At 33.7% G+C, this 17,749-nt stretch overlaps 1 protein-coding gene across 2 annotated transcripts; it reads left to right on the top strand.

The window, feature by feature from the left end:
- The first annotated feature begins 6,257 nt into the window (after nucleotides 1–6,257).
- LOC116766819 (zinc finger protein Elbow) lies at nucleotides 6,258–9,646 on the top strand. Of its 2 annotated transcripts, XM_032656940.2 has the most exons (3): nucleotides 6,258–6,512; nucleotides 7,765–8,431; nucleotides 8,552–9,646. In XM_032656940.2, exons 1-3 carry the CDS (start codon nucleotides 6,453–6,455, stop codon nucleotides 8,947–8,949), a joined length of 1,125 nt encoding a protein of 374 aa, XP_032512831.2. In that variant the 5' UTR covers nucleotides 6,258–6,452; the 3' UTR covers nucleotides 8,950–9,646. The 2 variants fall into 2 exon arrangements, with proteins under 2 accessions (XP_032512831.2, XP_032512830.2); XM_032656939.2 differs by having other exon boundaries at nucleotides 6,259–6,512; nucleotides 7,765–9,646.
- Nucleotides 9,647–17,749: the final 8,103 nt, after the last annotated feature.

Here is a 17,749-nt window from a genome sequence, read left to right as displayed (position 1 = left end):
ACGCCTTTCTTTTAGTTAAAAATATTAATGCGTATAAGATTTTATGATAACATAAATGTTTGAATATGAAAATTAAGTGTTTTTAATATCTTCCATTGCAGGACGATGCCAAACTAAATATGTATTTTAAATAACGAAGTCGACATAAAGAGTTAAGGAGCCACAAGTAATAGATGTGAATAGCAGATTTTTATAATTTTAACTATATATGTACGGACAGGTTTCCAGACGTTATAACATATATCCGGCCCCGTCGTTACTTGCACGCGCCGAGTTGTTTCTCGTTTCATTACAACTACTTACAGGAAAATATCCTTCCCGTATGTCTAATTTGATAAAATGTCCAACATATTGTACAATAACATTCATACTAAAATACTCTTTATATTTCTTAATTAAATGCAACAGGCTTAGGTTCGTATTTGTCGCAATCAATTGGAGTGATGGGTATTCTTACATTAAATTATAATAAAGAGACACGTATTAGAACTCTTTTAATTTAATATTGTCAAGTTACATTATTATTAAATTCGTCATTAATGAGTATATTTTATGAAACCCTAAAATGAGTATTGAATTGAGAACAAAAGTCACTTATTACGGCAAACAAGGAATGCAGCCTCCTCTACTGCGTTAATTCACCATGATTGATTATCTCGCGTCTAATGAGCTCGGGACCTATCTTGTCAAAACTGTTCAAGTGAGAAGCGAGACGCAACACCCTGTATGTTCATTTTATCTCCAGTTTAAGCAAACTATACACAAGCCAATAATACTCCTTACAAAAAAGATTAATTAAAAAAAATCATCTAAATGGTTTAAAATCATGCTCACTATACTTAATTTTATATTTAAGTCTATGATATGTATGTAATGTATGTAATGTATTCCTGATAAACATACAATGATCGCTCGTAACTTGAACCGACGCCATTATGAATTATGATCGCTTTTCCTTCACAATAAGTGCATAAATAGGGACCGTTGATGGCTCAAATAAATCATTGGCGGTCATCTATCACACACAGGAAGACATGTGTGTTTTGGGGCCAAATGTAATATAATTATAGATATATTGATGATAATGTGGTCGTGCGCACAGACAGTACTTTTGGATCCACTATAATTAACTCCGCGGATATATTAAACAGCATTATTGGACGCTTCACTAACTTTCTGATTATTAAAACTAGTCTTAACAGGGGTTAATGAACCTCAGTGAAGTATTTTTATTATTTATAACAAAGTTTGGACAGATTTAATAACTATAGAAAGGTGTAGTTGAAGTTACGATTTTCATTGTAAGGTCCAGTAACACAGTTTGAGAGCGTCTTGAACGAAGTCGCTTCTGAGTTGTTAGTCGTGAGCGAGTAAACAGTTTCAAACACGATATCAAGACATTCCGGACACAGGGATTCTCAACCATTAGGTACATTTAATGACAATATTATTCTATTCTATTCATGAACATTTGGATCCTAAAAGTATTAATATTTTAATCGATCTGTGTCTCTTAAGATTCTGATAGAGTTCAAAATTGCCAAAGGTTTCGAATAACTGATCTTTATCATAGTTTATACAATAATGTGTTTGTGATCCTCACGGAAAATTTGTATTCATTGCAGTATACCAAATATAGCTCTATCACAGAACTCATTTCTGTAATTTAGTAATACTAAAATATGTCATTTTAATTTGTATTTAGACACAAATGAAATATTCCACATAGACGGACAATAAAACTGGTTATACTGATTTAATGAATTTTATTTAATTTCCAAACAGCTGTTATTACATTCCATTGGTATACGTATACAAATGTCTATTATATTTTCTATTAACATAACAATGTCATAATTTTCGTAATACAAATTGGAAATCTCTGACTTGAACAAATACATGGCAGCAGCGATTCAAGCTGGCGAGTGACGACAACCACTTAGCAGCTTCATTGTACGCGAGTTCCTTCAGAATATAGACTCTATAACGTTCAGACAGGACAACAGCTTTCAATGGAACATTAAAAAGATGTATATCAAAGAGTTTTTAAAATTATTGTACTCTTTTACATTAAATTTCCTATATTTATTTCTATTTACATAAACTTTAAGACATTTAATTCTTTTACATATTATTAGTCCTTAATAATATATAAGAACGATATAAAAGCAGTTCTCTCTGTAGAAACGTGAACCCAGTCTGATCAGTCTGAGAACCCAGTCTGGTATATCATTTATTTGACAAAACTATTTAGTAACAAATGTACTGTATGACAATCTTCCATCATTGAGTTTGATACAACAACAGCCTAACAGAACTTGAATAGAAAAGAAAATTTTTTTATCTAAGCCTATATATATAAATACTTAATTTAAATAGAAAATAATATGTTAATTATTTAATATAAATATGCCTTCTCTATATGTTTGTGGGTGTTGTATGAAGATCGCTGAAAGCAACTCGCTGTGTGACTTCCGTAGATAGTCCTCAGTTGACACGACCACCCCTCTCCGCCTCCACACTGCTGGGATGTGCTGCTAGCGCTGGGATTAGTTTGTTATACTATTGACTCTACATTCAGCGACACTCGTCATTCAACAACATTCTATATTATATTACGCTTAACACTTCGACTTGAGCTTTGAGCGTGACATTTCTTAAGGTGTAATATCATTTCAGTTTTTTAATTCCAGCTAAACAATACATTGTCTGCATATAATGTTTTACCGATCGTTAGACAATAGGTATTAGAAATTCTACTACAGTCATTGACATGCTTGAAGCGTGAGAAAAATAATAGCAACGATAAATGTAACTATCATCATATAATATAAGGATGAAACAGATGGAATTTGAGATTATATTTCTTTTCTCATTTTAAGCAGATTATTTACAATGTATTAGTTGCAATCTCTTCTCACCGATTTAACGTTTGCACGCTCGAGTACGCTAAGACGATGTTCATATCTTAACTAGCAAGATTAACTTATGTTTAAGTCGATGCTGTGTTAACAGACTGTGCCAAAGCTGTTTGGAATAAACTTAAAACTATACTTATATCCGATGATACACAAAGGTATATGTATATAAATTTGTGTATATGTATATATATATATATATTTTCCCGAGTTACCAATATATATACGTTATATTTTTATTACATATTAATAGTGTTTTTAAAGCGTTCATATCTATACATTTATTGTTTTTTTTCTTTTGGTATAGCAGTTTTAAATCTTATCTCATTCAATTCTAAATGCCTTCCAGCAACAATTTAGTTGTAACATAAAGTTAACTGTTAATTTGATGAAAGGCTGCAGTGTTAGTCTCGCGAGTCTGAGAGCATCTCGACTGTAAGAGATCGGGGAATGAGATTACAGCATCATTTGTTGATGTTATCTTGAATAGTTGTTTATGTAACAAGGATTCTACTGATAGCGTTCCGCTGAATCTGTTTAAGTAAATTTTGTATAACTTTTTTTACTCCTCCCTTTGTTAATAATTTGCATTGAATAAATATAAAAAAAAAAATTCTTTGTATAAATGTTCCTTCGTAAATCGTTTAATCTTTCGTTGTTCAGTGAAATTTTAAACCGATTTACAAAATACTGGTGTCAGCTTTGGTCAGGTAGAGGCGTTAAAAAGAATCGATTCCAGGTACTAATATTGTTATAAGTTAAAAATACTACATACTGGATAGGTAGCCAGTCTAGATGAGTAGAGAGGTCTTCAGATAGCTGATAGAGGGCTATCTGGAGTGTTATAAAGAACAAGCCAAAAGAAACAGAATCATTCATATAAAAAACTATTCTAAGGCTATACAATATTAGGCAACATTCGATCCATCATAACCCTTGAAACAACAAAGCAATCCATTACTCCGTCCTGATCATGGTTGTAGCCAATATGATGATGACGAGGGGATTCTTAGACAACAGGCGCTCGATACAGAACACCAACTGTGCCGAATAGTGTAATAAAAATAATTAAAAATACATAATTATATTATAATATTATATGTTTTAATGTTTATATATGTTTCTGTGTCAACCCTGTATAGGTTTCGTGTTATTTATGAACGTGGTTATTAACGAGAGCGATATCGGAAGGATGTTCAACAGACCACAAACATTGTGGTTATATACATGAAAAATATGTTAAATAGTTTGAATATAAAAAGTAAACTAATACAATGTTACGAAATAATCTATATTCGCAATGAGATTTAAGAGTTTCGCGAGTATTCATTTAAACGAGACTAATATTTTATTATTTTATCATTCACATCTCATGATCTCGTCTGCTCGTGATCACCGTCGCTGCAATAACCGAAACGTAGGGAGTGTGTAGTTTTTTAAAAAAGTAAAATAAGCGTAGTAAAATCCGAAGAATATTAGTTTCATTTAATCTATATTTCATTCAAATGTATATAATTAAATGTTCCGTAGATCAGTTTGTGATATGTAATCAATACTAACGCCAACGCACATTATACCCGCTGTTTGATCATTATGAGTTCACCTGTCTTCCCACACGAATACCAAATATTATCGCGGGATATCTCCGAAACTGAAGCACGATTAAGTTGGACATATTTCCTTATTTAATTATAGTTCACCTTATCTCTCAATCTCTCTTAATATAACAATAAAGATAATTATGATTTATTATTATTTTATTACATTATTATGTGAAGGATTAAAAAAATCATCTACAATTTATAACCCGTGTTTAGTTTTTGTGAGGATCCAAAAAATGTATCTTCATACTTTTACATAAAATTTTTACTATTAAATAATTTAAACCCGATTCATTTTAGGCATCATTATCATCTATAAAATGGCATCTATTATAAATAGCGCTACTTCGCTTAAGATTTAATTTATTTTTATAAAAATCTTACAAATTTAAATGTTTTCTCAAACTAATATAATATAATTGCGGTTAGGTTACATGAATTGTTTATTTTATTCCTCCCTTAAAATACGTATTTTTCGTTGAATTTGCTGAAGAAACTTTACACTTACTCCACAACTCCGTCCTATAAACTTCTTGTAACACATTTTAACCGAGAAAAGGGTTAATGTGAATAAAGTCTTTATAATTAAATATATGAGAAGCTCAACGCCACTTAAAAACATAGAATTAGAGTTAAATATTTCTATATTTGAAGATTTTAAAATATTATTTTGTGATATTATTATCAATCCAAAGTGATGAGATTTTATTAAACATTTTAAATTTATCAGCGTAACTCATGAGTACAGTGTTAAACCTAATTACAAAACATTTTATTATTTTATGCTACTAATACTCATAACATATTCATAACATTAAATCATGACAGTTGATCTTTTTCATATTTCCTAACAGCTGATTTCCGAGTCGATATTTTTCAAATTAATTAGTTTGTTATTTGATTTAATATAATTTATTTTATACTTATAACTAGATCGCGACAAGGTTATCTTAACTGACATCTCAACAAAGCGGATTTTGAAATATGTACAATACAGTACATTAGCGGATTTCATAAATATCATCTAGGGATCATTACAGGATACAAAGAAAACTGTGACCAATATTTTATTCGCAAATCCCTTAGTATAAAATGGTATAATAAAAACCAATTAATATAATAAACATACGAGGAAAGTCAGATCCTTAGATAAGTTCTACAATCCTCTACAATAATTTGCAACACCACGTGAAAAAACAATGGTACTACTAACGCCATCTCTGTTCAATTTTCATAACTCACAAAGACAAAGTTAAACAATGAAAATAAAGTTTTGATATTAAACTTCGTCAATTAATAATACAAGTAGTAAGAAAAAACTATCAAAATACTAATAATCAAGGGCACTCAGAGCTCAAAAAGCATGCACCCCATAAAGAGTTGTTAATCTTTTAGCAAATATAAAAGTCATTAAAGTTTTCAAAGCGTGAATCACGTCGAGTGCGTCGATATAAAGACCGTTCCGACCGCAAAGATGACGCTCAAACTAAATTATTAGTTCGCAGCGAACCGTTTACCCGGACCAAGTCGGCGGCTATTCAATTTCCCGAGCCATGCATCTCTGTCGCCGTGTAGCCTTTGACTCCGCTCTGCATATTTTATATAAGCCTTTCATCAAAGGCGTTCTAGTAATTTTTACCGCGCGCGAGCGAGACGCCTAACGAACGGGGTGTCAAACGGCGGTGGGGATAAGACGCCAAAGCTCCCGCAAAGTACACAAGATGCAAAAATGGCGCGGCGTCGAGTGACAACGTGTCAGAGGGGGGCCGCCAGCGCCGCCAGCCAGCATTGAACTCAGTCTGACTCGGACCGTCGTACGGTGTGCACGTGTTAGTAATACATAGAACCTGTGGCTAGTGAGTGATGTGCTGACTCGTGTGGTGTTTACTGTGGCATATTTACACTGGAGAAGGATAATATACTGTGGAGCAACATGCTCACTTCTAGTAATCAGTATTTGAGACCGGATTATCTGTCGCCTTTGCCGACCACGGTACGTTCATATTTAATAGGAATTTTGTTCGTTCGTTTTACGTTTTATATTTGTTCGTTCTATACTTAAATATAGTAAAAATATTTGTTTCCCCTTTTTTTAAAATAATAAAATATTAAGTAAATTCCCAAGACTGTCGCGAATTCGTTAAAATTATATGTGATCGTTACTTTCAATTAACTAATTCGATTTTTGTTTTCGTATCAAAAAAATACAGCAACTAAATAATAATACAATAAAATTGTAAATAAAACATACATTAACTCTTATTAAAGCTTTTTTAAAGATGCGATAAATATACAAGATCCTCGTAATAATAATGTTTTAACAAAAATGAATGAAGCTATACAAACTCTTAATTAATAGTCGCTGGAAGTGCTCCAACAACATTAATAAATGAAAATATGTCAGATATACATAAAACGGCATAAACACGCAATATTCCGAGTAAAACATTCAAATTAAAATGAATGATTATGAAGCGAAAAGTTCTTTTGAAATAATTTAACAATGTTACTACCTTTAATAATTTACTTTAATAAATAACAGATATTCATTTGACATCATTAAAGTTTTATTATGATAATCTTTTTTTTTAAATTACGTTTGTCTGGGAACAGCAGACATAATTAAAGCTGAATTAAGCCGATCTAACTAATCATTCCGAAGTGATGCTGTCAGTCGGTGTTATTGAAAAACATAGAATTCCCTCTCCTATGAACTTTTTTAAAATGTATACGTATTTCATTAAGAAGTATATCGGTATTTATTTTATCGGATCTACTGCACCTTAATATTTTCATCAATATTACTTCCTTTGAAATAAAATCCAATCATTAAACAGCGAACGGTTAAAGAATAATAATGTTGTCAGTATCGTATAAGTAAAGCCGTATTCAAACTCAAAAATGACGTAGTCATATGCAAAACATAAAACAAAATCATCCCCTAAAATGTTCGGCTCAAACTAACGCCGCTCCGTGATAATAGACGTGACAGCGCGGCAAGTACAGGCGCACCGCAAATTCAGCGGCACAAATTGGCCTTTTCGCTGCGAGATTACATCATGCGGGAGCCGAGTGAAATGTCAAGCGAGGCCGTCGGCTGCCAGACGCGCGGATAATGGCACGTCGACCGCGTGATTGGACCCACCCCCGCCCTCCAGCCCGACAGCCCGCCTCGGGGCACCCTCGCTCCCTTTGTGCCGTCACTCGCAATCCGACGTTTCATTTCATAAACCTCTTTGTTGCAGCTCGACGCGAAAAAGAGCCCGTTGGCACTACTCGCACAGACCTGCAGTGCGATCGGCGCTGACACACCCAACCCCAAGCTGATATCTGCCGCGGAAAAAGCGAGCAAAAAATACGAAGACAAACCGATGCATGTGGATAACAAACCGAGTTTTAAGCCTTACGAGTCGTGCCTGACGAGAGAAAAGACTAGAACGCCCGAAGACAGGTCTGCTTCGGTTAACGCTCATCCTAAAACACCGTCATCTAAAGGCAGCGCCTCGACGACTCCCGTTCAAGCCCGATGCCATAGCAACCAAAGTTCTTCATCACAGAGAACGTCACCTCCGGCTCATCGCAAAACACCGTCGGAAAAATCGGATGAGAGATCAAGTCCACTAAACTCACCCGCTCAAACCAAATCAAGTTCAGAATCTAGCTCATCTGCGAAGTTACCATATCCTCACACTAGTTTAGCGTCCACCGCTGACACCAAAGAACCCTCAAGTTTTAAACCCAGCATACCGGTCAGTTCTTCAGCTTTCCTCGGTGGATTGCCTCCTACCGGATTCCCGTTGCATATGGATTTAATGACGAGTAGCATAATGGCAGCTCAACACCAAGCTTTAAAAAACGGATTGAATCCTTATCTTGCCTATGCCCGAATGAAAGCTCCCGGCGGCGATCTAGGTATGTGTAGAGATCCATATTGCACCGGATGCTCTCTAAGTTCGCATTTATTAAAGTCCGCAGTATGTCCAGCTGGCTGTGCCCAATGTGATCATGCTAAAACTCCGTTTCCATTACCAGCGAACCATCCAGCAGCGGCGGCATACGCTCACGCACAGCTAGCGGCTCTCGCTGCCGCATCTCAACTACCATTCGTGTGCAGTTGGATGGCCGGTGACTCTGCATACTGTGGCAAAAGATTTGCAACTTCCGAAGAATTGCTGCAACATTTACGGTCCCACACGGCTAGTGGTGAATCCAGTCCTAGTCTGTCCATGCTAAGCGCCACTCATCCGCTCCTCCAGAGGACGTACCCGACACCGCCTCTATCTCCGCTGACTCCTCGTTTCCATCCATACAGCAAGCCCTCCCACCTGGTGTCCTCACCGCCTCTGCCGTTTCCACTCCCGCCACATCCATCGCTAGCGGCGTATTTCCCCTCTTATCCCCTCTTCGGACCGCGTCCTCTTCACCCTTGAGGACCGTCGGCGCTCCACGCAAACAAAAAGGGGGGCGCCGACAACTAACGCCCACGCCAAAAGGACATTCGGAACTGAAGAAAGTGTAAATATAAGATAGTGTTCTTCTAGTTTCTAGTCGGCTCATATCAAGAACGGACATGTAAACCCTGCGGGGTGCGACAGCTGTGATCTCTAACTTGTAATATTGGTAATGTTTTAGTGCACCGACTGCGTCTGTGTCCGCTATCGCTTCGTCCGAGCGCGGTTATAATTTTCTAGTTAGACTAACAGAATTTTATGTACCAAATAAATAATGTAATTTAATTAGTTTGTAATTTAAGTTGTTGCAATTATTTAGTGAGGATTGTTAATTGTGTTTCTATTTTTAATAATAATGTGTGTATCATTTGGCAAAATATTAATCAACACGTATCTTTGCGACTATCGAATACGATCATACTGCGGTTGGTTGATTGTTTAATCAATTATATAATTTGGTATTTCTGTCCATGCGTTAACTTTGACCTCGATGCTTGTCGCTATGGCACAATTGTAATAGATTTCAAAGTAAAACTTACATTTAAATAAAAGAAAGCTAAAATACACTGTTTGTACTAGAATCTAAATACCCTAATAGATGCAATAAGTATCTGTTGACGAGAGTTTGTTGTTAAAGCGTACATAAAATGAAAATATACGTAAATATTTAATTTCACATTTTTTGTTTTGTTTTTACATCCTCTTCATTACAGTGACCCGATGAATAGATTTTTATTCAAGAACAAATAAAATAACTGAATTAAACTATCGTTGAGACCTTCAGTTACATAGATATTATATTATGGGAAAAATAAACTGAAGTAAAAGTAAAACGTCGCCAAGCAATGGCTGTGAAGCGGTTTGGTTTTGCAACTTAATAAAAATCTGACAATTATTATAAACGGTGTTGATTTTCTAAACTGATAAATTATACACCCACCTAAGTTAAAGATACAAATAGTGTCCGTATTTCTGAAAGTCCGTATATAAAGTTATTACGTCCATAAATTTGCCGCCTCGAGTCAAACCGGACGCTTTCATAATAGACCCCTAAGATAATAATCACAAACCATTTTTCTCTCATGAGTCAACTGTGCAACGAGGATAATTAGGCGCTGCGGCTTCTATACAATAAATTATGAGCAATTTATCTGTCCGTCTGTCACCATACATCATGTTACGTTGTACATTCGCTAGCGTTGAAACATGACCACTCCGCGTCCATATTGTTGACGCCTTTATATTATCTTTCATAGCAGCGTTTAATCACTCCTCTGTGATATATCTTGTTTTTCATTTCGATACTGATTTTTTTTTTATAAAATATGTTTACTTTATTGCGTACTTTTTGTAAATACAATGTAACGGTCGCCGTTACTGCTCGTATAGTTATTGTTTGTTTGTGTTCTTTGAATAGATAAGTGTTGTCGTCGCGTTTTAAACATGTCTTATTGGGACATCAACTTCAAATTGTAATTTGTTTTGCACTTGATGCATTTTATTTAAAGAGCTTAATTTATCAGTTGTTTAAATATTTACTAGCTATAAAGTTGAATATTTTTAAAACTAATAGACAAGTAATCTGTGCGTCTCAGAACTCCGATGATATAGGTAATTATGCTGTCAAAAACTATATTAAAAAGTTATGAGAACAATTCAATGGACAACAAAACAATGCAGGGAAAACTGAAGATCTATACAATATCTAGTAATTGTTATTGATCAATTGTATTGAATACAGATTCCAACATAACTGTTTCTGAGATTTGATGTCGTTAATATCATGAGGAAAACCGAAAAGTGACAAGAAAATTATTGTTATTGAAAAATTACGTATTGTGCTTGTAAACAAGGTAACTTGTACTGACACGGTTCAATATCGATTCAATCTATTTATCTCAAATCAATATTTATCGGCATATTATTGTCACAATTCTATTTATAGTTCTTTTATAATAATATTAACATAAAGTATGAACGGTCGTGTTATCGTATTTTACAAATGGATTGCGAAACTTTCTGTTAATAACTTGACAAATAAGTTAAAGGTGGCAGTGACTTTGTTATCTTCAGAAATCAATTTACACATACCTAACTATTTATTCATGACTTCAACTGTTCATGTTATTTATAACTAAAAAAACTTTATCTTTCCGTATTGGTAATAAAGTGTTGTTATTTTATAACGCTGAGATAATGTTTGAAAGGTTTGAACTGAGCTCTATAAGGTCTAAGGAATCCTTATTGTCTTTGAAGATCACGAGGTTTTCTAAGCTCTTAGTGTTGACGTTAAGAAAAGGAGGATAATACAGATATTATTAATGAAACTTATATAATAACTGTATTTCAGGAATAAGAAGGTATGCTGGCATAAAACCAAGTTTTTTAACTCTAAGGCAACGTCAGGGAGGCAATACATAGACATGTAACTAGACACATTGATAAAATATCATTACTATAAAACTATTTCTATTATTTTTCTAAATAATCCTTTAGTAACTAGTAAATGATAACATCAGAAAGATAGTTATCCAAAATGTATTCATTAGTATAAAGTAAGCTACCATCAATTTAGTTTATTTCTAAGTATTATTTAAGAATGAATCAGTTTTCAATAGGTTTGTTTATTTTCGAATGAAAAATAATGATCACAATTTGTAATTAGCTTCTTAATATTTGAAATTACTTGCGAAATAACTTCAGACGAACTAAGAACGTTTCAACTAAATTTAAAAAATCGTTTGATCATTATGAAAATTTTGGAATAAACTAATTCAGTACTCGAGGTTAGACCAAACCCGTACGCAATATATAATAATAAAACAGTGTTCTCCTTACAATAAACATAGAATCATCTGATTTAGTCGAAGAGCATTTCATAAAAAGACCTTAAAAAGAATAAAACGAGTCACAGTGGCTGACACTAATGTGTTTTGAACAGCGGCGACTTCAAAGAGCTTACGTTAATCACTCTTCCAGTCGACTGTACGATGCTTATCTGCCTATTGCATCAAATTATATTGACATTGACTTAGACGGCTATATATTATTACAACGTTTTAAAAAATAACCACTCACAAATTGTATATTACATGACGGAGTATCAACAAATACAATATTTATCATCCTTTGGTGATACGCAGCGGGCTAAACTAGATATACAAAAGCTTCTTACTTAGACCTTCAGAGGGACTGCGAAGCAACATTCGCGAATGCGTTTATTATTAAACTGGTTAAGAATCTTGAAACATAAATAAAATTCCATCTGTCAGTTAAAAATATACTTCAATAAAACATCAGCAAGGAGCGAACACAATTAAAACCATAATCCATTAAAACATACAAAGAATGAAAACTTTCTTTTAAAAGGGTGATTACAGTCACAATACGACACCAAGACGTCGTATAAACAAGGCCGGGCCAGTTTTTCTCGCCCCTGTACTGTTACCGCGGCAGATCAAAGAGGCGGCATCTTTGAAGACTCGTTACAAGCGCGGGAGCAGCGGCAACTATTTTTACTAGCGACGGCTCCGACTTTGCCTATCGTTGTATACTGTAGAAATAAATATCGTTATATTCATCTACATCAACATTTATTCAGCTCAAGCAAAGCATGTAAATATATGAAATTCATATAACCATTATTTTTAATTGAATTCTACTTAATTCTACGCAATACGCGTACCATCTGAATACAAAGTAATGTTCTTCCAAGACATCCTCGTTATTAAGAGGTCTGACACAGAGGCAATACAAAAACACTTTAACATTAAAAGTCCTTCAATTTAAATAGATTTCAAAGAAAATCACTGTTGTTGTATAAACATTTCACGATCTAATGCATTAAATGAAGACTGCCTTTAATGTTGACTGACAGACTGACAAACACACATCACACCGTTATGACGAGATATATCCGTCTTAAAAGTTTTATTGATTAAAAGTACTTTGAATACAAAGGCTTTGAATGTTTTTTTTTTTAATAATTAAATATGTATAATATTATTTAACTTGCAATATATGTTCATATGTTCGAATCATTTAATGTTGATTCAGATCAAATTAATTTAACAACAATCAGTCAGTTGACTGACGTTGTTTTAAATCAAAGAGTCAATGCCCAAAGATGGCGCACTACTTAATTGTGTGTGCTGGGAATATATATAAAAAAAATCCCCAGAACTTGCAAATCTGATAAGCATTTATTACTTCGTTACAAGAAAATTTTTCTTTTTAACATTTAGGGTTACAATCTTTTCATTTAAATTTTTAATGGAAGTATAAGTTTAAATACGAGTAGCGCTTTTGCTAAGTCGGTGGAAATAATTAAAATCAAACGATAAACGCCTCGATTCCGCCATTAAGCGTTATCTTAAGAATACACTGAAAAAAAAAAACAAAATAACCCACCACAGGGTGACGCACAAAGGAAGTCGGAAGCGCATAAACCTGTCTGTTTACGAGGCACCTGATAAGAAACATCCTTTATATATCCTGATGGAGTCAACTCTGAAGGGAACAAGTGTTAGGATTACGTTCTCCATAGTAAGAGAAAACTTAAAATAACCTAAAAATACCCTCCAATTCAATACATCGTTCAATTATAACGCATCAAGTATTTGAATATTTAAAAACAACACGTCAAAGAGGTTTATCTAAAATGAATATATTATCTGAGAGGTCGTTAGTTCGTGAGTTTTAGTGTTAATAAGCCAGGCCCCTAATTGCTCTCATAAACTTTGTATGTAATACAAACAGATTGTCTATTTATGTGCCACAGAGTTTGAACTCATTAGAAGTGATGACCGTATATAAATGTAAAAAATACCTTATGTTTTTCTAAAACTTAATACAATTAGTTTGTAAGTCATTAAATGGAATAACTGACTACAAGTGGTTATAATTTTACATAGGCATCTTATAGAATGATAATTGCAATTACTGGTCTTCATTATACAGGAAAAGACTGTCCCTCCCAATTAACAGATTAAGCCATGTAGTTGTACTTTAAGAACAGTTCAGAAAGGAAATTTATTTCATTTACGAATGAGAGTTAAAAAAAGAAGATTGTCTCAGTTACAGATTCGAAAAGAAAGTCATACAGATGAAGAAAATATTATCCAAAGGGTTCTACAAAATTATAAGCATGACAGTATTTTAAATAATACATGCTCAAATATCTATTAGTAACCTCCTATCCCCAAAAGTTCTGGGAGTATGTGTCTTTGGGATGATCGCTATTGGGATTTGTACGCCGTTGTCCAGATTGAAGAGAATATATTTCTTGTTGAGGCTCTGCCAAAGATGAAAAGTAAACTCCATGTACGAGGAAATAAACTTTGTAAAAGCCAGTGTTTCAGTGTGGACAGGCTGTGTAAATACAGAGTCCTCTCTCTGCTACTTCTACATCATAAAAATATAGACAAACATATTACTATTAAAATATTTCAAACAAATAATAATAGGGGGAAGGCCTTTGGTATTATTTAAAAAGGTAGGTTTTTAGTTAAACGCTGCAAACTCGTATGAGACACGATAATACCAACCTTAGTATTTAAACGTTTAAAAGCATGAAGGCTCACGTTTTTCTAGCAGCGAGTATTTCTAGAACATGATTATACTGACGCCTTATTTGTTAAATGTTATGCATCGAGAATATAAATTGCGTTCATTTATGGATGATTTAATGAACATTTATTCATTAGCTTTTACAAAATTTAATCATACAACACTTTTTACACCACTAGGGGCTTGTTTATATGCAATGGTCTAACGATAATGAATTTTTAAATTATAGCAAGAGCGAGGAAGGGTAAAACTTCCTTGAACAACATATATATGGACTGGTGAGAAAAAGATAATTTGATGTTATATATAATTTACAGACATGTCTACACATTTGTAATTCTGTGGTATAGGAGGTGGGATGTTGACGAAATATGCTCTCTTTTTAACGATAATCATAAACACATGTGTTCACGTGTTGCTTTTAATATATGAATCTATTTGGGTTTTAATTTTTATTTTTGGTGACCTTTTTGTGGTTTAAAATCAATAGCAGCTTCTATATTTCCATTAATTTAACTACAAAAAAAATACACGCTAACAAACACAACTAATAGTTAAGATTAGTGCGTACATTAATTTTAACTTTATAACATGAAGAAATCTCTTGCCTTCTCATTTAATGTTATTATTTAGTATCTTAAATAATATTAACTTTATTCGCGAACAATTATAATACATAACAATACACCTCTGTTCCAGGTCTTGACGAACAGAAGGACGGCTCGTACACGTTCATAACATACGAGTCGGATCAACGTTGTAATGTGTTTAATGGACTCTTGATAAAGGAAATGTTTGAATTCTTATAAATATAGCTTCGCATACGTGTTGAAACAGATGGGATCTGTTGGACTGAAGTTTACTAATTACTGTCTAAAATCTACCGACATTATAATAATACATATTCGATCGCTTGTATTCACTAAATATAATAAAACACGGAACTGTAATCAAGACGGCCATTAACATTATAATAATTTCGTTACGTCTTATTACAGGAGAGATATATTTTCAACTACTCAGCATGTATCAGAACCTTTTTGGAGTAATAATTATAAATTTCTTAAACGTAACTCACGCAGCGCAACATCCACAGCATGAAAACAATATAATTCACGTGAATATCTGTTAAAAATCACCTCTTTAAAGTATTTATCGGCACACGTAGTTCAATAACTGTAGTGTGTGCTAACATACTATCCGTTAATAGTGTAAACAGCATACAAACGATTCCATCACATAAAACTGCTAGTTTACGAGCCGCTGTTGGTAATATAACAAAGTTTTCATTCTCTCTACTTGTACATAAATCTCATCCGAAATCGCTTGATACCGAAGCGTTTAAGTCTATTTTCTGTCTGTACAAATTTTTGGATGGCCAAAGATCATTTTGTTTCAGAACATTCATTGTCGTTTTATGTACTTTATAACTATCTCCTTAAACTATCGGACACTGTTGTTGAAAAGGTATTTATAATGCTCTTGTGAACGATATAAGTCTGTAACTGTTTGTTGTTCTGTCAATAAAAAAACAAGATTTTTAAGTGAAAATTATAAAAATCATGCAAAATTATTGTAAAGAACACAATGAATGTCTGTACGTATTGTTCCGTCTTTGTCCCAAACATCTCAAGTAGCTGAACCGTCACGATAAATCGTATCGTTATCTCGATGGTCGTAAAGCACGAGTGGTAGCTATCGACACGATCCAGCGATATTTACGCGCTGCTCGCGCGATTACTATCACGCTGCTGGCTTTATGAAGGGACACACTCGTATACTTTTGGGTGTGAAATTGAAAAAGGAATTTGGAGTTATGTGCTTATAGTGACATCGGGTTTTAATGTAACTTTTTGTTTGATAAAATGTGTATCCATTTAACACGACACGTAGTGTTTATATAAGAAAAGGATTAATTTTTCTAAGACCTATACACATATACTTATTTATAAAAAATAAATTTACTATCTAAATGTTTTCACCCGAGTTTGCCGACAGATATCGCCTATCATAAATGTTCGTTAAATTTTTGGCTTTCTATAAGGTGACATCGATAGGATTCAATGCTTGTAATACCATCGATATTTTGCTCCCAACACTAGTGGTATTCGACGGATGCAATAACATACATTAACACGGTCAAACAAAGTATAATTTGCTCTAACAAAGTAGTACTAGCGGTGTAGGATAAGATTTGAAAGGTGTTAACTGTTTGGAATGCAACAATAAAAAGGGTAAGGCGTGTAAATAATTACAGAGTAATTATATACATGTGTGGAGAGATCCTGTAGCAGACGGCGTGGTTTATAATGCTATTGAACTTAATCTACAATATAAATTGTGTGTTTGTATTGGAATTATGTCAAAAGAATATAAAAATAAAATGTATACAAAGTGGAATCAATTAAATTTCGAAAATGCGGACCTAATTGATATCACAACAAAAAACGTAGCACTAAAACTTGGAACGTAAAACAATTCATAACAATAAAAACTTCAATGCCAAGAAACAAACGGAGCAATCAAGCGGATATTAAATAGAACACCATCTATAAGTGCAATTAGGTATACTCGGTTTTACGAGCAAAACATTGGCTACCGGACATAACTGTATCGTGATCGACAAACTGGGGAAGACGCGATTATCATCCTTATCAATATAAAAATAAGAAAAAATAACAAAAAATACAACAGCAAACTATCCAAGTCTTCCTGTGTGACGCTATTACAGAAAGAATGTCGTCGCCGAACAAACTATCACGCAACAATCGAGCTTAACTACATGACATAAAGTTTATACACGAGAATGTGATGTGAATCAATAAATTAGTCTGTTCGCTAAGGAGGAGTTGACACGGTCCTATAAAACACTGGATATGAGCACATAAAAATTCTCAAAGCGCTGTCAAAGTCCCCTCTATCGCCATTACATTTGTCAACTGTCAAGTGTCAAGTGTGGCGCAGCATGGCAGCGTCGTGTTGTAGATACAATTTCAATGATAATTATAAGGTGTGGACTACAGATGGTGCTCCTTACCATATTTGATGTTATGTGAAAAACCTAATTATCATTTAAAATTTTAGTATTGGCATCTCGTATTACGCTTAATGAGCAATCGTAAACTTTTATACGTCCTACCGAAGCTACTTAAAATATTGTGCATTTTAGCTTTTTGTTATAAAATTCGAACGTTAATAAATATCATGCAAT

This window comes from Danaus plexippus, chromosome 10 (assembly GCF_018135715.1).
Source record: "Danaus plexippus chromosome 10, MEX_DaPlex, whole genome shotgun sequence".
Lineage (NCBI taxonomy): Eukaryota > Metazoa > Arthropoda > Insecta > Lepidoptera > Nymphalidae > Danaus > Danaus plexippus.
This window is presented reverse-complemented; position numbering and strand designations above follow the sequence as displayed.